Source organism: Poecilia mexicana, unplaced genomic scaffold (genome assembly GCF_051168715.1).
Source record: "Poecilia mexicana isolate PSO_F unplaced genomic scaffold, ASM5116871v1 scaffold_3, whole genome shotgun sequence".
Classification (NCBI taxonomy): domain Eukaryota; kingdom Metazoa; phylum Chordata; class Actinopteri; order Cyprinodontiformes; family Poeciliidae; genus Poecilia; species Poecilia mexicana.
The window spans coordinates 3,114,668-3,135,998 of record NW_028263372.1 but is presented as its reverse complement, the minus strand read 5'-3'; the positions used below and the strand labels follow the sequence as shown (position 1 = coordinate 3,135,998).

The window sequence follows — 21,331 nt, the reverse complement described above, 5'->3', positions numbered from 1 at the left end:
TGAAACGGGTTTTCGTGAGTGGAAAAAAAAGCAACAGAACGATTCAAAGAGAAAGAAAACAGCTAAAGTCACAGAAAAGTAATACCTACTCTGCTCGCTTGCGCTCAATGCAAAGTTAAAAAAGCGGAACTAGCTTTAGCCTCCAGCTAGCAGCGCCGGGAGGAAATGTCCTAATCATAAGGCGAAGGGCCGACTGTACAAATTATCTCTAGTGCGTCCTGTCTTGCCCTGACACGCAGCTGAAATCCCGTTTTGGCTCTCAGAGGGGAAATAACCTGACTGTCTGAAGTTGGTAAGGAAATAAACCTGATAATTACAGAGAAAGATACAGTTGATAAAAATTGAAAGAGGGAGGGAGACAGATAAAGACAGAAATGAAGAAGGATTAATAAATACTGTACACAGAGGATGGATAGAGAACATTGACATAGACATATTCAAGATGTTAAAGTATTTCTTTAATAACTACTAAGTATATTTTGTTTGTAGTAATGATCTTTATATTCATTAAAGGTGCATCGGTAGCAATTTTCTGGCCGATCTTTAAAAATCTAACTTGCTGAAATTTTTTTGTGCGTGTGTGCAAAATATAGCAAAAAAAGTTGACAATCATGGAGTGACTGTTGTAAATCTTGCATCGAGAGATGACCTGGTGGTTGGGACTGTCCATCAGCCCTCTCTCATGGTGGACAGTGGCTGATTTTTGTGACCTTATAGGTAGATAAGGTTTGTGGATTGGATCGGCTCCACAAGGAAGTCACGGCCAAACACCGACCACCCAAAGGGAAGGAAATCAGGAATGTATATATATATATATATATATATATATATATATATATATATATATATATATATATATATAGATAAGATATAGATCAAGATAACAAGGAGGGAAGTGAGCCAACTGTCAGAGCTCCAAAGAGGTGCAATGAAAAGACCAGTACCTAAGAAGTACAGCCCGATGCCCATACCTGAAGCACTCGAAACTGCCAAACAAAGGCTCCAAGCCTTGGCCAGCCGCCTAAAGAGATACACAAGAGAGAATGAAGCCAGGAGGATTAACCGGCTCTTCTCCACCCAACCAGCTAAAGTGTACTCTCAATGGCAGGGTAATAACAACAGAGCAGACCCACCAAGGCTGGAGACTGAACAATACTGGAAAGGCATATGGGAAAGGGAGGCGTCCCACAACAGCAATGCACAGTGGCTAAACTCTCTACGAGAGGACCACAGCAACCTCCCTGAACAAGCCCCGGTAACCATCACTGTGGCAGATGTCCAAGAAAGAGTCTCAGGTATGAAAAACTGGACAGCACCAGGGCCTGACATGATCCATGCCTACTGGCTAAAGAAACTCACTGCCCTCCATGAGCGACTGGCAGCTCAACTGAACCAGCTGCTACAAAATGGGACCCACCCTGAATGGCTAACTGAAGGGCGCACAATCCTGATCCAGAAGGATCCCTCAAAGGGTTCAGTCCCATCCAACTATCGGCCGATAACCTGTCTCTCTACAACATGGAAGCTCATGTCAGGCATCATAGCAGCTAAGATAAGCGGGCACATGAATAAATACATGAGCACGGCACAGAAGGGCATCGGCATAAATAGCAGAGGAGCCAAACACCAACTCCTTGTAGACCACACAGTCGCCCGAGACTGCAAAACCCGACACACCAACCTGTGCACCGCTTGGATTGATTACAAGAAAGCCTATGACTCAATGCCACACACTTGGATCATTGAATGCTTAGAGATGTACAACATCAACAGGACTCTAAGAGCCTTCATTGCAAACTCGATGGGGCTGTGGAAAACCACCCTTGAAGCCAACTGCAAACCACTTGCACAAGTGTCCATCAAATGTGGCATATACCAAGGAGATGCTCTGTCCCCACTGCTGTTCTGCATAGGCCTGAACCCCCTTAGCCAAATCATCAACAAGACTGGCTACGGATACCGACTCAAGAATGGGGCCACAATCAGTCACCTCCTCTACATGGATGATATCAAGCTGTACGCTAAGAGTGAGCGAGACATCGACTCACTGATCCACACCACCAGGATCTACAGCACTGACATTGGGATGTCATTCGGACTAGAGAAGTGTGGCCGGATGGTTACAAAGAGAGGGAAGGTCGTCCGCACAGAAGGGGTCTCACTCCCAGAGGGAACGATAGCAGACATAGAGCACAGCTACAAGTACCTGGGAATACCACAAGCAAATGGCAACCTCGATGAGGTCACAAGGAAAGGAGCCACAGCCAAATACCTCCAACGAATAAGGCAAGTCCTGAGAAGCCAGCTCAATGGCAAGAACAAGATCCGTGCAATAAACAGCTATGCCTTACCAGTAATCAGATACCCTGCCGGAATAATTAGCTCATATCAATAATTAGCTCATATCAATAATCAATGGAAGAGATAAAGGCTACGGACGTTAAGACTCGGAAGCTACTAACCATGCATGGAGGGTTCCACCCCAAATCCAGCACCCTGAGACTGTACACAAGCCGTAAGGAAGGAGGCAGAGGACTAGTGAGTGTGAGAGCCACTGTCCAGGATGAAACATCCAAGATCCATAAATACATCAAGGACAAAGCCTCAATGGACGATGTGCTCAGCGAATGTCTCAGACAATGGGGAACAGAGGACGAGGTGCTGGAGGAACCATCATGGGAAGACAAGCCCCTACATGGGATGTACCACCGACAAATAACTGAAGTGGCTGATATCAGGAAATCCTACCAATGGCTGGAGAAAGCTGGACTCAAGGACAGCACAGAGGCCCTCATCCTGGCCGCCCAGGAACAGGCCCTAAACACCAGAGCAATAGAGGCTCAGATCTACCACACCAGACAAGACCCAAGGTGTAGGTTGTGCAAGGAGGCCTCTGAGACAGTCCAGCACATAACAGCAGGGTGCAAGATGCTGGCAGGGAAAGCGTACATGGAACGACATAACCAAGTGGCGGGCATAGTGTACAGGAACATCTGTGCCGAATATGGACTGGAAGCCCCGAGGTCAAAGTGGGGAACACCCCCAAAGGTGGTGGAGAATGACCGAGCTAAGATCCTGTGGGACTTCCAGATCCAGACAGACAAGATGGTAATGGCGAACCAACCGGACATTGTGGTGGTGGATAAAGAACAGAGGAAAGCCGTTGTGGTGGATGTAGCAATACCAAGTGACCACAACATCAGGAAAAAGGAGCATGAGAAACTGGAGAAATACCAGGGCCTCAGAGAGGAACTGGAGAAGGCCTGGAAGGTGAAGACCACAGTGGTGCCTGTGGTCATCGGGGCCCTCGGGGCAGTCACCCCCAAACTGGAGCAGTGGCTCAAACAGATCCCAGGAACAACATCAGACATCTCAGTCCAGAAATGTGCAGTTCTAGGCACAGCCAAGATACTGGAGGAAACCTCAAGCTCCCAGGCCTCTGGTAGAGGACCCGAGCTCAGAGGATGAAAGAGACCACCCGCGGAGGGTGAGAAGGGAATTTTTTTTTTTTTTTATATATATATATATATATATATATATATATTGCTTAATCATCTGTATAACGATGATTAAGTAGGGCCCGTACCTTGGCATAAGCCCAGGGGGCCACACCCTCCTAAGTCCGGCACTGGCTATGGTACCAAAATAATCTAACTATGAAGATTGTTCTTTCAACTTTTACAAAGTAAACTTGCCAGCTCCTTAAATTCTTAAATTTAAATGTTAAACAATTTATAATCTTTTAATTTATCTATGCTGAAACCATTAAATCAAATTTAAGTGCATTGATATTCTCTTAGTTCATTTATGCCTTGGGCCGGTGTTCTAAACGTGATCAGATCATTGTGGTTTTAGATCCACTAGCCAATGACTTAATTTGGATTTAACTGATAAAGTGCAAATAACTGATATTTATTTTAATTGTATTGTTTTGACTTGTTTTTAAGATTCTATAATTGTGAGTTTAAGTATTGTCTGCAATGTCTTCCAGTAACATAATTACCCAGTAATATTTTACGTTTCCTGTTAACTTAACATCTTTTAATACAAAACTCCGGTGGACCGCCTCAGTGCCCCGACCACCGGGCTTAAGTTTTCTTGGGGAAACCCTGTCATTCTCACTACTATGTATGTAACTCACTACAAAAATGTTACTTTTGACACAGTTAAACAGTGCATTGTAGCGCTCCTGTCATAACTGAGTAATTTCTTTTACGTCACCATCAATAGTAGTTGATAGTGACATTTTGCAGTTATTTTCTTGATTTCTTTCCAAAAGCATTATTTCTCAACTTTCTTGCAAGAGAGTAAGACCTCATAGTATTTTCATTTCTTTTTATGAATCTTATATTTAAAATGAGCATTTGCCTGAACTGTTACCATAGTAGCCCTTCTGGCCTCTGCATCAAGCTCTCCTAGTCATTCCTACCTGAGTTGGTACTATGTGAGCTGGTTTTATACAGTGGCTTGCTTGAGGTAAGAAGGGACTTCACAACATTCTCATGTGAGTAATTTCTCAAGAGTATATCCCACAAGAAATACATAATGTAATTATGACGCTGCAAGATAAGGTGTGTGGCATAACATTTCTACACCATGTTGTGGGTCCTCCATGCCATGAGATGGCTCCCTTTGGTAGCAATCTCATGCTACCAAAGGGAGCCAGTGTTGCTGTTACCACCACACCATACTCTAAGCAACACAGATGTTGCCAAACTGGACACAGCCCTACAGACGCTGGAAGAAACGTCAAAGACAAGCAGCGCTAATGGAGCTATTACTACTGGAAATGCTAATGAAGTTAGAACACCGGTACTGAATGTGAAACCACTACCAACACTGAACAAAGTTCAGACTCTAAACCGCTGTTGCCGAACCGGACACAGAGCTTATAGAAGCACTTACCGGATCACACAGTCTGACCAGAGGTACATGTCATTCATTGTTTCATTTACGAAGCTGAAGGCAGCAGCAAACAAAAGCTCCTATGGCTAACTCTGCCTCTTCCTCTGTTTGGCCCTCCTCCTTATCATCATCACTTCTTCTGATTTCTACGTTCCGATCGTTTTCAATGCACTCTGGTTCAAATTAAAAAGGCATAACGTTACTCATCACTGTTTTGGCTGGAGGAGCCAGGCAGTTGGACCATTAGTCATTTACCCAGAATGCCTTGCAGCTTGAACAACATGGTGGCATTCCTGTGAAAATATTTTATTAAAATTTCTAAAAACTAAATAACCTACAGTATTATTACTGTGTTGTTTTTACATCTAAGATAAATATTTCCCAAATAAGGTCTATTTTTATAACTAATCATGGTTCCCTTTAAGCCTCCCTGGTAAGGTCTATTCAGGGGTCCTGGAGAGGAGGGTCCATTGGATAGTTGAATCTCTGATTCGGGAAGAGCAGTGTGGTTTTCGTCCTGGTTGTGGAACACTGGACCAGCTCTACACCCTCAGCAGAGTCCTGGAGGGTGCATGGGAGTTTGCCCATCTAGTCTACATGTGTTTTATGGACTTGGAGAAGGTGTTTGACTGTGTCCCTCGGTGAGTCCTGTGGGGTTACTCCAGGAGTATGGGGTATTGGCCCTTTGAGACAGGCTGTTAGGTCCCTGTATGATCAGTGTCAGAAAGTGGTCCGCATTGTCACCAACATGCCTCCAGTCGGGCTCGTTTCCGGTGAGAGATTTTCACCAGAAATCTCTCACCGGTGATTCTGGTGAGAGATTGTCAGTGATTCTGTTCATTACTTTGATGGACAACATTTCTAGGACCAGCCAAGGTGTTGAGGGGATCCATTTTGGTGGTCTTTGGATCATGTTTCTGCTTTTTGCAGATTATGTTGTCCTACTGGCTTCATCAGACTGTGACCTACAGCTTTCACTCAACAAGGATATTCATTTCATTTAGAATTAAAAATAACTCGCCCTGAATTACCATGATAGATATAATGTATGTCATTAATGAAGGGGAAAAAAACTCAACCCAGACTTTAAGTTTAGGGTCTGGTTCGCAGAGTATGGAGTTAAATTTTTTCCCCAATTATTCAATGGGAAAAAAATAAACTAACCTCAGTTAAGTAAAATAAAATTGTAATCAAAACTTTTGGAATTGTAATGATTTCTTTTTTAAAAACAAATTCTTTTGTTTAAAAAACTTTTTTTAAATTAAATAACTAATTTTTGTCTTGTGAACTTAAAAAGTTATTTTCCAAACATAAACTTTTATTTGCACACATCATAAATCTTTTGTTGTGATTTTGGGTCTTGCCCATGACTTCATGTGAGAATCACAAGCAAAACTTTGAGTCAAACAAAAAATTAGACTATCAAGAAAAGATTTCTGACATGCACAAATAAGTTTGTTTTGCAAAAAAAATTCCCTTCATGAGACAAAAGTGTGATTTAAATGTTTAAAAAAGTTTTAAGCTAAACTCAGTAGGCTTTTCCCATAGTGACATGCATTAACAATTCAATTTTTGCTTTTGTTTTTTTCTTTTTTTCTGCAGTTCCACCTTAAAGTTTGCTGCAGCTCTGCTTTCCTGAATGGACCATCTTCATCTCCACTGCAGCAAACAGGCAGCTCTTTTTTATAGATTACAGTCACTAAAAGATTGCTTTGTGCCCTTGTTTATATTTTTAATAGTGTAATTCTGTAAAGACAAAATATGTAAATCAGAGCTAAACCATCAGCTCTGATTTACAATTTCTTGTTAAATTGCGGGTTTGAATATTGCAATACTTTCCTATAACAAAATAGACCTGCAGAAAGAAATTACTAATAAAATATCTTACATATGCATAGTTGTATGCTCTGTATAGAGATTTACCTTAGCTTTGATTGTATATTTCACAATTTTGTAATTTATCATTTGCAGCCGAATGTAAAGCAGCCGGGATGAGGTTCATTGTCTCCACATCAGAGGCCATGATCTTGGGCCGGAAAAGGGTAGAGTGCTTTCTTCAGGTTGGGGAGGATGTCCTGCCCAAGTGGAGGAGCTTAAGTGACTCAGGATCTTGATCACGAATGAGGGAAAAAATGGAGTGGGAGATTGATAGATGGATTGACGCAGCATCTGCAGTGAAGTGGGTGCTGTCATGATGAAGAGAGAGCTGAGTTAAAAAGCAAAGCTCTCGATTTACCGGTTGATCTTCATTTCTACCCTCATCTATGGTCATGAGCTTTGCGTCTTGACTCAAAGAACGAGATCACAGATACAAGTAGGGTCTGTGGGCTCTCCTTGAGAGATAGGGCAAGAAGCTCGGTCATCCGGGAGGGACACGGAGTAGAGCCGCTGTACTTTCACGTCGTGAGGAGCCAGTTGAGGTGGCTTGGGCATCATGAAGGGATGGGGTGTTCTGGGCACGTCCCACCGTGAGGAGACCCAGGAGAAGATCCAGGTGTAAGGAGGCCTCCTTTTCTGGCTTGCAGTCAGTAGGACTGGGCTGACAGGGTTTTTTTTTTAAAAATACGTTTTATGCATTAAAAATACAGTTATGATGAAAAACCATTTTTTGTTCAAACATATATTCTGTGATTCATTTCAATTACATTATAACTGAAGATTTGTATTCATAATATTTTCAAGTCACTAATCTATATCAGAGCCAAACATACACTTTCTTTCATGTTCTATATTCAAATTAACACTACTGAGCATCTGATTTTCAACAAAAAATGTTTTATATAGAATTGGATATAAAATTCAGCAAATGAGAGGTTAGTGGTCCTTTACTACTAGCATACAAACAATAATCCAAGCCATTACAACATTCATATTTAAACCACATGTATACTGTTGTCCATAAGAAAAACAATCTAACTTTTTTTATTTTTTGAAGATCCCTTTTGCAGGAGAAGCATGTACTCCAGCCAGGTGTGGAGTCTTTGGTTATTTCACAAGCAATTATGACCTGTAAAATGATTTTCGCAACTATGAAGGTCCAGAGATTTTCAGAAGTCATTTTTAAAGACACTGTCAAGGGTCAAACCTTTGTGATAAGTTTAAGTCAAGTCTTACCCTTTTCATTCCAAGTCAAGTATCCACTTCAATGTGACTCAAGCCTAAATCAACTCTTGTTCTGATCTACTCTTTGGTCTTAATCTATAGGATAAGTCTCTGACTCAGGATCTTGCGGTTGATCTCAGCCAAGGCCACAGAAAAGACAAATGCCTTTTCATCAGAAAGGCTGGCATATACGTCCACTTCCTTTTCTTGTTTTTCTGTGAATACAAAAACACAAGATATTAAAATAATTTTAATATATAAGATTCTAAGATTTTAATCAACTCATGACAGCTATTTAATTTAATTTTAAGGACAAATGCAGACTAGAAACAAGAGAAAAAGGAAATTTTCTTAGATGAGCAGTCAAATTCTAGGTCACTGGGGCCACAGCAGAAAAAGCAGTATTTTCACTTGACATACAACTTTATATACACACACACACACACACATATATATATATATATATATATATATATATATATATATATATATATATATATATATATATATATATATATATATATATATATATATATATATATATATATATATACACACACATTTTTATACATTTATATGTCAGCTTTAGAATGTGCAATACACATCCAAATAAATTTATAAATAGCATACTCATGACAGGTACCGTGCTGCAAGGTGGCCCAGGTTCCTCCTCCCCTTGGTTCACAATAATAAAGAAAACAGTTGTCAGACAAACTGCTAGTGTGCGACACCGTGTGTCCATTAAAAAAAAAAAACTACTGGAGTGTTTACAGTAGCAGCACAGAACCAACACTGTTTATAGTGGAGATGGTGTGCTGCTGACCTCGACTCGGGACGTTGTGGGATGGTGGGCAGAATATTTCAAAGACCACCTCAATCCCACCAACATGCCTCCCATTGAGGAAGTGGAGACTGGGGACTCCGGGTCGGGCTCTCCAATCTCTGGGGACGAGGTCGCCGAAGTGGTTAAAAAGCTCTTCGATGGCAGGGCCCTGGGAGTGGATGAGATTCGGTTGGAGTTCCTTAAGGCTCTGGATGTTGTAGGGTAGTGTTGGGTGACACGACTCTGCAATATTGCATGGACATCAGGCCAAGTCGCACTCTTAAGCCTCCCTGGCAAGGTCTATTCAGGGGTTCTGGAGAGGAGGGTCCATCAGATAGTCAAACCTTGGATTCAAGAACAGCAGTGTGGTTTTCTTCCTGGTTGTGGAACACTAGACTAGCTCTGCTCCCTCAGCAGGGTCCTGGAGCGTGTGTGGGAGTTCGCTACATGCGTTTTGTGAACTTGGAGAAGTTGTTCGACCGTGAAGAAAAATGGATGAATAGAGGGTTTAAAGGTACATTTGAAGCCAGAGAATTGTAGAATGGACAGGCCAACAACATTTTATCAATTATGTTTTTGTTCAGAAATAACAAAAATCTCAGCTCAGAGTGCAGTAATTCCAGAGATACTGCATATGATTCAGTCAGGTGCACCTAGCATTAATATCAGTCCTGGATAATACGATTATGTCCAGATGACACTAAATAGAGTCATAAATATTCTGAATATTTTAAGGCAAACTTGACTCATACTACCTCTAGAGGTGTGTCCATTGTTTATTCACTTCCACACATCAGGAACAGGTTTTGTGCAGCAAAAACTTGTGAAGAAGCACATTGTTGGATGTCTTAAGGTTTAATTCTGTGGAACTTATGTGTTTGCATCCACCTGACTAATATGTAGTTGCGACCCTGATATATATATATATATATATATATATATATATATATATATATATATATATATATATATATATATATATATATATATATCACTGACGTGCGGTCAGGGTAGGCAGGTGAAGCAGAGCCTCACCTGTCATCATGGAAGAATAGTAATAAAATTATTTATATTGCCATTTTCACCCTGTGGTTTGTACTATAAAGTATCTATTTTTTACTTAGCTTAACCAATTCTGATTATTTTTTCTTCAAAATCGCTGGATTTTCGCATTTTCCCATTCAAATGCTCAGAAGTGAAGCCGGTGAGGCAGCAGCGAACTGAGCCTCACCTGGGATTCATCAACCTCTCACTCACTGCACTGTTTGCCGTTCTATGGGAGCATGTTCGTCCTGTCTGTACGCCAGCAATGAAATGGCTAAAAAACATTTAATATATGGACTGATTTTCCATAATTTAGCTTATGTATATAATGTACAGTGTTTTTTTTGTCACCAACTGTGTGTATCGTGTTTTGTGTGCGGAGGAGCGATCAGAAACGGCAGAAAACAGACTCGAAGTGAGGCAGGCAGTTCTCTTGCCTCATGGCAGGGGGCGCTCATGATCCCAGATATTGTGACTCCACAACTGCAGAGTAAGACACGGTGAGCTAGCCCTGGAGCTAGCCATACAGTAAATAAGTAAAGTACAGCGATATATTTGTTTTCTCCTCTCTTCCGACGTCAACATGAAAGACATTTCTACACTTTAACAGTTTTCTAAAGTGGATTTTCAATTGAAGCAGGAAATAATAACTAAAGGAAGACCAACACCGGACTGAAAGTTTTGCTTCGAGACAATTTGATGATTCTCAAACGGAGTAGAAAAGACATGCCGAGGATAGACTTGGCTTTGGATGAACGGATATTTTTGTGCAGAATTAGCGGTGCATGGATTTCATTGATACATAAAGGTAAGACAGCAATAAGATGTTTTTTTTTTTATGAAATGTGCGTTTTTTGGGCTACAGTTTGTATGTCTAAATAATTCAGTAAAGTAGAAGCGGTAGCTAATCTACCACAGCAATTATTTATTAATTAAACATTAAGCCTAAAACGTACTACAACAACAGACTAAATGTTCTGTTCTGTGTGCAAATTTCTTGAATGTTTTTTGGTGTTAAATCCTAAAACATGAAGTGGCATTGTTGTCAGTTGCTATGGCAACGAGTCTGCGTGCAGCGTGGAGAATACCTCTTTCCCTTTGCTGTGGGATCATAGCACGAAATTAATACCTACATTTCAAAGTTTCACTAAGTTAACGCGGCTATGGATGACATGTAAAAGATTCGTCTTTTTGCCTCCCAGCGTTGTATGCCTGCGCAAAATATAAGTCGTAAGTCAGTGCCTCACCAGCAATGAATCTCACCGCACGTCACTGATTATATATATGTATATATATATATATATATATATATATATATATATATATATATATATATATATATATATATATATATACACAGGTGCTGGTCATAAAATTAGAATATTGTGATAAAGTTCATTATTTTCCATAATGTCATGATAAAAATTAAATTGTCATATATTTTAGATTCATTGCACACCAACTGAAATATTTCAGGTCTTTTATTGTTTTAATTTTGATGATTTTGGCAAACAGCTCATGAAAACCCAAAATCCCTGTCTCAAAAAATTAGAATATTATGAAAAGGTTCTCTGAACGAGCAATAAAAATAATCATCTGAATCAACAAAGTAACTCTAAACACCTGAAAAAGATTCCTGAGGCCTTTAAAAACTCCCAGCCTGGTTCATTACTCAAAACCGCAATCATGGGTCAGATTGCTGACCTGACTGCTGTCCAGAAGGCCATCACTGACATCCTCAAGCAAGAGGGTGAGAAACGGAAAGAAATTTCTGAACGAATCGGCTGTTTGCAGAGTGTTATATCAAGGCACCTCAGTGGGAAGTCAGTAGGAAGGAAAAAGTGTGGCAGAAAACGCTGCACAACGAGAAGAGGTGACCGGACCCTGAGGAAGATTGTGGAGAAGGGCCGATTCCAGACCAAATTAAATTTTCATCTCCATAAAACTTTTCAACAGATGGAAGCATGAAGTGCTCCAAAATCTTCTGATAGCTGCTGCATTGATCCTGCCCTTGATAAAACCCAGTGGACCAACACCAGCAGCTGACATGGCACCCAGACCATCACTGACTGTGGGTACTTGACACTGGACTTCTGGCATTTTGGCATTTCCTTCTCCCCAGTCTTCCTCCAGAGTCTGGCACTTTGATTTCCGAATGACATGCAAAGTTTGCTTTCATCCGAAAAAAGTACTTTGGACCACTGAACAACAGTGGTCCAAAGTGCTGCTTCTCTGTAGCCCAGGTCAGGCGCTTCTGCCGCTGTTTCTGGTTCAAAAGTGGCTTGACCTTTGACCTGGGGAATGCGGCACCTGTAGCCCATTTCCAGCACACGCCTGTGCACAGTGGCTCTGGATGTTTCTACTCCAGACTCAGTCCACTGCTTCCCCCAAGGTCTGGAATCGGCCCTTCTCCACAATCTTCCTCAGGGTCCGGTCACCTCTTCTCGTGTAGCGTTTTCTGCCACACTTTTTCCTTCCTACTGACTTCCCACTGAGGTGCCTTGATATAACACTCTGCAAACAGCCGATTCGTTCAGAAATTTCTTTCCGTTTCTCACCCTCTTGCTTGAGGATGTCAGTGATGGCCTTCTGGACAGCAGTCAGGTCAGCAGTCTGACCCATGACTGCGGTTTTGAGTAACGAACCAGGCTGGGAGTTTTTAAAAGCCTCAGGAATCTTTTTCAGGTGTTTAGAGTTACTTTGTTGATTCAGTTGATTATTTTTATTGCTCGTTCAGAGAACCTTTTCATAATATTCTAATTTTTTGAGACAGGGATTTTGGGTTTTCATGAGCTGTTTGCCAAAATCATCAAAATTAAAACAATAAAAGACCTGAAATATTTCAGTTGGTGTGCAATGAATCTAAAATATATGACAATTTAATGTTTATCATGACATTATGGAAAATAATGAACTTTATCACAATATTCTAATTTTATGACCAGCACCTGTATATATATATATATATATCCAAAAGAGTGATGTTATTCTCTTGGAAGAACTCCTTTGTCAGGCGGGCATTGTGTAGAAAACATCTCAGGTGGGATCTCCTTGTCATGCCAGTAACATTGGATGGCATCAGGACCATCAAGGTTAATTTTTTTCTCATCAGAAAAGACAACTTTCTTCCACCTTTCAATCTCCCATGTTTGGTGCACCCTTGCAAAGTCCAAACAGGCAATTTTGTGGCATTGAAGAAGACGTGGTCTTTGAAGACGTTTTTTGTTTCTGAAGCCCTTCTCTCGCAGATGCCGTCTGATGGTTATTGGGCTGCAGTCAGCACCAGTAATGGCCTTAATTTGGGTAGAGCAGTGTTTCTCAACCTTTTTATGGCCAGCGCCCCCCTAGCCCTTATCCAGGTCCCTCACCGCCCCCCACCAAAAAATTTGCAGGCTACTTTGCACTGACCATTATTTTATCATTAATATTACTATCACTATTGTTGATGTTTTGATTTTTATGCTTGTTTCTGTATTTATCATCAAAATAAAAATTCCCCAGAGAACAAAAAAGCCATGGGAATAGAAATTATTTTCACAGGTGTCTACGAAAAATGCAATGAACATTCAAGTTAAAATTGGTAGGTCTAACAGCAGCCAATCAGAGTGGAAAAATATTCTTATTCTTTGCCATTTTCTAGTTGTTAAATATTCCACAAAATGACCAGATAAAAGATGTTCAACATGCCAGTTTAAACTTTGAACTATTTGCAAAACGACTGAGCTCTGCAACATTAAAACATGGATAGAACTGTAACTACATTAATCAGAACTCTTCTTCTCTTCAGTGTCAGTTTCTGGTGGTGCAGCTCTGTGCTGCCTTCAGGAGAATGGGACATCAGAGTATCATCCATAAAATTTCACCCATATGGCATTTACTGTGCAAACCAGAGCTTTTAGTGGAAAAACAAAAGGTCCACATCCTTTTAATACCATATAAATATGAGACAGAAACATGGATTATATCTTTATATAGACCTGTCTATTGATTTATAGATGAATAGTTTTACTGGACAGAAATTACAAAGAACAAATCTGGTTCTTAATCAAATCTAATTAAAAACATGAATAAGTGATAAGTTATTTACTGTTATGGTCTGTAAGATATATTTATTCTCAGTACTAGATGTGGTCTCAACAAACCCATGACATTTCAACAATATTATTTTATTTCTTATCTGGAAATAGTGTGTTTATTCTTGCCATACAGTCCTCTGTATTGATCGAAAGGTCTTGCCATACCAGTTTATTCCTCTGTATTTACTTTAGTTTGTTAGTTTATTCTTGCATTTTCTTCTTCATTCATTTCCTTTGATTATTATCCTCTCTTGGTTTATTGCTATGTCCACTTTAGTTCTTTCCTGTTGCTAGATTTATTTTATCATTTATTGACCATCAGTAATCTTCACTCATCACCTGCTGCGCCGCCTAATCGTCATGTTTCACATCATGTGTTGATTATTCACTGTTCAGCGTCGGATTCTCTGTTTTTATGCCATAATTCACATCTAGTTCGTCGCTCCGTTTTATGTCCCGCTTCTCCTGTTTCAGAGTTTTGCGCCGTAAGGTGCAGGGCGGTTGGGAAGCGTATTGATGGGGAAAAGGCAGACTGACATAAACCTTTTAAAACAACGAAAACAATTTCTGCATTCTGATTATTGAAATTTAAAAGTGCTGTGTTGTTCTATCACCCCAGTTTCATACAGTATCACTTACAGCTCCGGTGTTATCGCTATAAAATGAACGCTCTCTATCGAGGTATCACCATGGAGGGATTTCTTTATTTAAATGGGTTCATTTTTCAGAGGGATACACAGTGAGGGTATTGTGATTTTAGCTACCAGTAGCAGGAGAACGGAGCTGCGCCAAGAAGCTAACAGAAGCTAACAAACACTGAATAGAAGAAGAGCTGCCATGTATATTGTTGCAGCCAAGCATGGTTTAATGTTACACAATACAGTTTTACCAAGTTGCTCAAAGTCTAAACTGGCATTGTTGTGCATTTAAAGTGTAAAGTTTACCTTCGACCAAACGCCCACCAAAGGTATCCCAGCGCCCCCCTTTTGTAAAAATGTCCACCAACGCCCCCTGCCGTACTCTGAACGCCCCCTGGGGGGCGGTACCGCCCACGTTGAGAACCGCTAGGGTAGAGGATCGTCCCATGTCTTGACAGACAGCCAATCGGATCCTGCGGCTCAGAGCCGGTGAAATTTTTTTGGGTCTACCATTTGACTTTTTTGTTCCATAACCCTCAGGATCATTTAAAAAATGCAAAATGACTGTCTTACTGTGTCCAACCTCAGCAGCGATGGCACGTTGTGAGAGGCCTTGCTTATGCAGCTCAACAATCCTACCACGTTCAAAGTCAGTGAGCTTTGTTGCTTTTGCCATCAGGAGGTCTTGACAGTGTAAAGACTTGACAGAAAATGACATGGAATCCAGATTTTTGCACAGCTTTTGGCTTTTAAAGACTTTGGTCTTAAACTTTTGATCAGCTGAAAAAATCATGTTTGAGTGTAAATGCAGATTTCAGAAAATTTCCCGCTTAAAAGTTCTTGTCTCTTGCACTGATTTTTTCCTTTAACATTGTGAAGTTCTACTTAGAACCTTCTTAAGATCCAATAGTGCAAAATGCAAATTCTTGCAATTTTTTGACTGGTCTTAAGATTTTAATCAGGATTTTGATTTGAATCTCAAATTGATTCAGCTTGGTTTTATGTCTTGCCTGCGATGGTCTATCAGGTCCTCAGCAGATTGAAAAAGGAGTGACCTTTTGCCAGAAAAATCTGTCATTATTTTTGATCTGTTATATTAAAATATTTCAATTTTTTAAATGTTTTAGTAATTTATTACTCATTTTAATGGAAAATAATATTTAGCAAGTAAAAACATTTAAGTAAATACATTTAAAATTGTTTTATATAGCTGAAAAACCAAGACTTCTTGTCGTCCGAGTTGCGTACTGTCTTTTTTATTAACCTGAAAAATGATGCAAAAACCTGTTTTATTATTTTTCTTTTGTGAATTTGTTTTTCTTTTTTAAACTGCCTAAATGGTCAATTTAATAACAACATCACATTAAATTAACTCAAAATAACCTTATTTTCGAAAAATATGTGTCCGAGAATTTTTTGTCAACTCTGTTACCATATGGTTTTGTCCCTGTAAATCTATGAAATTGCCTTCTACAGCTATATAAACTGCATAAAGGTAGGTCACTTACTTTGGTAACACTTTATTTGAAGGGGGGTGAATAAGACTGTCATGACACTGTCATAAACATGACATAACACATGTCATGAACATCAATAAGCCTTCATGAATATTTATGATTGTTGTCATAAAGTGTCGAGCAGTAAATTATGACACTTTTAATACAAAGTTGACATTATTCAAAATGTCTGTTATGACAACTTGACATTAACCAAGAAAACATTACCGTTTAAACTTTACCTTTAATAACAAAGTTATCTAATTTTTAAAGTGCAATCAGTAATGATTTCTTGGTTAATGTCAAGTTGTCATAAAGACATTTTGAACGACACTTTATGACAACAGTCATAAATATTCATGAAGGCTTATTCATGTTCATGACATGTGTTATGTCATGTTTATGAAAGTGTCATGACAGTCTTATTCAACCCCCTTCAAATAAAGTGTTACCCTTACTTTTACTGATAAGACCTCAAACACACAGAGGTCTATGTGCCATTCTCTGGGAAATATTTTAGTCTAAAAATCACAATCACCAGGGGTTATTGTTTTCAACGTCAATCTTGTTACCAAAGTATCATGAGAAAAATACCACAGATTTTTGATCAGAGACAAGTTTATTTAATGGTTTTTAAACCATTATCTCAGTGGTGTCATGTTTTTTCAGCATTTCTACTCACAAGTGGAGTTTTTAATAAAAATGTTTGAAATGATCAACTCCGTTACCAAATAGGGTAACAGAGTTGATGGTAACAGAGTTTTCAGTTCTAAATTATTCTGGTCCTGTCAATTCTGTTACTAACACCAACTCTGTTAGGTAACAGAGTTGACATGTTTATGACATACTTTCACACAAAAAAAGGAAAACTGTTGTCCAGAGCACCATATACATTGTTGGTTGACTTCTGCTGTGATTTAGTGTTACTGACCAATTTTATTTCTAAAAGAATGATGGTTTTCAATGAGTTTTAATGAAAAACGTTTGACCCTGAGCGAATAACTCTGTGAAAAGTTGAGTATGTTTTGATTTTTTAAAATGTATTTTTAAGTAAAACATCTCATTTTAAAGTATTTGGGTAGTAGGACACTTGGTGTAATGGAATAAAACTATTTTAGTCTGCTAGAATTTATTGTTTTTTTCACTCACTGTCTATATTGTCCGTAACAGAGTTGACATAACATACTGCAAAACATACGTTTTTTCTGAGAAAAAATGATAAAATATGTAGCTAATGTTTGGCAATTACAGATTTTTTTAAGTTTAATGCCTTTTCAATAGACTACCTAAGAAACTTTTTAAGAAATGATTTTTTTTTGTCATTTCTTGAAGTGCCAAATGTATCTCCAATTATAGAATCACTCATATATATGCTTGGTCAGTCCATCACCTTTACCCTCAGCCTCTTCAGTAAAGAAGTGATCATCTTAGAGGTGTGTTTGGGGTCATTATGTTGGAACGCTGCTCTGTGATCCAGTTTCCATAGGGAGGGGATCAGGCTCTGCTTCAGTATTTCACAGTACAGATTGGAGTTCATGAAATGTAACTCCCCAACACCTGATGCACTCATGCAGCCCCAGATCACCATGATGGCATTCCCACCACCATGCTTTATGAGAGCTGAAGAAGCCAGGCCCTCTCCTCTCCTGCAGGGCACGGTGTATGTCGAGTTACAAAGGTTGCAAAGTCAGGGTTGACTCATGGTTGCTAAAAACTTTACAAGACCAACTGATTGTAGTGATGTAATAGGTGTAAAATACGAAATAAAATGTTGTGCTTACATGACTGGCTTTATTTTCACTCTTACATTTAACTTTGTGACACGTAAAATTACAAGTGGATCGTCCATATTGTCTCCAAGTGTATTTTGGGTAAAACCTGTCACCAGCCATCCACCAACGTCGTCATCAGTCACTTGCAACAGATGGCAAACTAGCTAGAGCATTCTTATGGACTAAGTTAACATGAGTGGAGCTCCATGCAGCAGCAAAGTGAAGAGAATGGAAAAAAAGAGAGCAAGGAAAAGCCAAAAACTGTTCACGTTGAACACGATGGAACAGCAGAATGGTGTTTATAGTGAAGGCCTACATTGGAGCCACCTGCAAGAGCATCTTCCAAATCATCCAGTTTATGTGAACGGGGTGCGCGTGATCCGCGCCAAATTACAAAGATCCAGAAGTGGCGGTGCACGAATCACTGTGTATCCGCTTCAACACACACTGCTGCATGCCTTGTTCAATGCGTCAACAATAACCTGGCTTCAGTAGTTGCTAGCTGCTCCAGGCTCTGAGCTGAAATTGATAGTGTCAAAATAATCTGATCTCCATCTGTGATGCTGAACTGCTTTGAATTGGTGTCGTTTCATCATTAGTGACCACCAGTGATGTGCGTTGAGGTTTTTAGCTGGTGAGTCACTGACTTAAGCATAATCAGTTTTACAAATATAGACCCCCTACATGTCATTGTTTACATACGGAAATGTTGCGCATGCAGACAAAAGACTATTCATTTACATGCCATTCATAGCTGCGCTAGAATAATTCCATTAACTCAATGAAACTTGGAAATGTAGGTATTATTAATTTCGTGCTGTGCTCCACAGCAAAGGGAAAAACCACTTCTTTCTCACTCTCTGTATTGGCTAAGCTACGCACAGACTCAGTGCCATAGCAACTGACAACAACACCTTACCTGACTATTCTCCCGTTTTGGCTGGGAAACTACCGTTTTTACCCCCCTTTCTCGTCGTACTCCCATATTATTATTTTCCTGTAAATATCCCGGATTGTGCCGCCCACTCTCACGTTAGTTTTCTCACAGGTCTCACCTAGTCCCCCAGTCTTATTATTACGTTACTCTTTGTTTACATAAAGCCATGTGCCATCAACATAGAAGTGAAACATTCATTTCATCAGTCCAAATATTGTCCAATAAATATTAAACATTTTGTTGCAACAATATTGCAACATTTAAAAACAGTTTGGTTTGCAGCACCAAAACGTTTCACAACACAAACAAGTGACTCCTATCTACGGTGGCCGACAGGTGCAAATGCGCAGCAAAAGAGAAAACATGCAAACAAAAGAAAAGACACCCCCCGAATCAAATGCAGCAAACAAAAAAGAAAACACCCCCGAATTAGAAAACACCCCCGAATTAAATGCAGCAAACAAAAAAGAAAACACCCCCGAATTAAATGCAGCAAACAAAAAAGAAAACACCCCCGAATTAGAAAACACCCCCGAATTAGAAAACACCTCCAAATTAAATGCAGCAAACAAAAAAGAAAACACCCCCGAATTAGAAAACACCCCCGAATGAAATGCAGCAAACAAAAAGTGTTGAAAACGGAAGTGCTCCAGACCACTATGGGGAGTCTAACAAAAAATAGCTGTGTCCGAATTCAGGCTCTGCATCCTTTCAAGGGCCCTGAGAAACTGATCCTTCGAAGCATAGACATAATAAAAGAGTACACCCTCCCCCCCACGATTGGCTGCTCCGGCGCAAATACACTTTGCTTTGCTCAACCAAAACAGCAGAAGATGCCTTCAGCACTGCGGAATATTGTTGATCGGATCGACGGACTACTGACGTGAGGGCTCGACAGACTTTTTGCAAGTAAGATGGACATATTACTGTGTATTTTTGTGATTATAATATTACTATACTGTATTTATGTCCACTGGCGAAATACCAGCTAATGCTAGCTATAGTGCTTGGTGTTCAGCCCCCGCTCTGACAGCTAACCGAGATTCCGTAAATCTTAAAATGTTTCAGTCATTCTCCAACATTTAGATTATCTGATACAAGAGCCTACTATAGAAATGAAACAATATTATAAAAATCATAACATTCACCAGCAAAGTTTACACAGATGACAATGGCTATTATTTAATTATTTAACTCAGTCAACGTAGGATAACTCGAAAATGTCCCGTTTTTGTTTTGAAGGTTTCCTACGACGTGAGGAAGAAGGGAGAGACAGATTCACTGCACAGCACGGATGAATCTCGTATCGGATTTTGGACCCAATCTCAGCTGCTGAATCACTCTTAAACCAGAACTCGTAGGCTGGAAAACATTATATATATATATATATATGTGTGTGTGTGTGTGTGTGTGTGTGCATAATCATGCATAGCCTAATGTATTCAGTATTAATGATTATTTATTTATGTTTGTATACTTATATAAGTATGTATTGATAAGACGAGAGCGGTCCATTAGGCGTCTGTCCTTTTATTATGTCTAAGTGAGAAACGGCCCGATCTACAGAAGACGGGTCCTTCGAAGGCCACGAATATGGACGACCAGAAGAGAGAAGCTGTAGCCTCCGGCTAGCTGCCTAGCCTCCATCTCGGCTTTATGTTGCTTAGCAACCGTGACAACGTGAAGCACAGAGCAACGAAGTAAAAAAAACGGACTCAGTTGTTTTTTACTCTTTATTTCTGTATTATTCTTCACCTTTTGTAATAAAGGTTGTTCCATAGTAAAAAGAAAATCTGTCTGATTCTAAAATGTTTAATGTATACAAGGGATATTATTCATTTTCAAATACTCTCCAGATCTCAGGTATTAAGACATTACAGTTAAATAAACTATGTTTGAAGGCTTAACTTTAATCAGTCAAACCCATTTGCTCAGGAATAAATTAAATACTTTATTAATATCTACATGGAGCGCCCGGCCAGCTGACAGCTTGCAAGTGAAGCTGGCTGTTAATGCAGCGGGAGAAGACATCTCCGAAAACGTCGGAGCAATATTGGAAGTAGGTGATTTATTAATGAACCGAGCAGATATTTCAGATCTATACATCTACATTCTCGCCTAAAAACATTGTAAAAAATAAATTTGTGTAATTTTAAGTGTAATACAGCAAAAATTATTTTGTCGCCATTGCTGCTTTTCTGAACACCCGCTTTAAAGGATGCAGAGCCTGAATTCGGACACAGCTATTTTTTGTTAGACTCCCCATAGTGGTCTGGAGCACTTCCGTTTTCAACACTTTTTGTTTGCTGCATTTCATTCGGGGGTGTTTTCTAATTCGGGGGTGTTTTCTTTTTTGTTTGCTGCATTTGATTCGGGGGTGTGTCTTTTCTTTTGTTTGCATGTTTTCTCTTTTGGTGCGCATTTGCACCTGTCGGCCACCGTACCTATCAGCCCAATTTGGGCCCAACGTAAAATTCAAAATAGATACAATAATTCTTAAAACTTGAAAATTTACAATATTCTCTATGTAGTCATAGA

The 21,331-nt window shown here is 39.6% G+C and overlaps 1 protein-coding gene across 1 annotated transcript in view; it reads right to left on the bottom strand.

Annotated features, from left to right (window-relative positions):
- Nucleotides 1-7,660: 7,660 nt before the first annotated feature.
- Nucleotides 7,661-21,331, bottom strand: part of hdip1 (HDAC and MIER1 interacting protein 1) — a 28,342-nt gene continuing 14,671 nt past the window's right edge. The window contains exon 4 of the mRNA XM_088004048.1: nucleotides 7,661-8,222. Within this exon, the coding sequence (XP_087860174.1) occupies nucleotides 8,104-8,222 (119 nt within the window). The 3' untranslated portion in view covers nucleotides 7,661-8,103. The remainder of the gene's footprint in view (nucleotides 8,223-21,331) is intronic.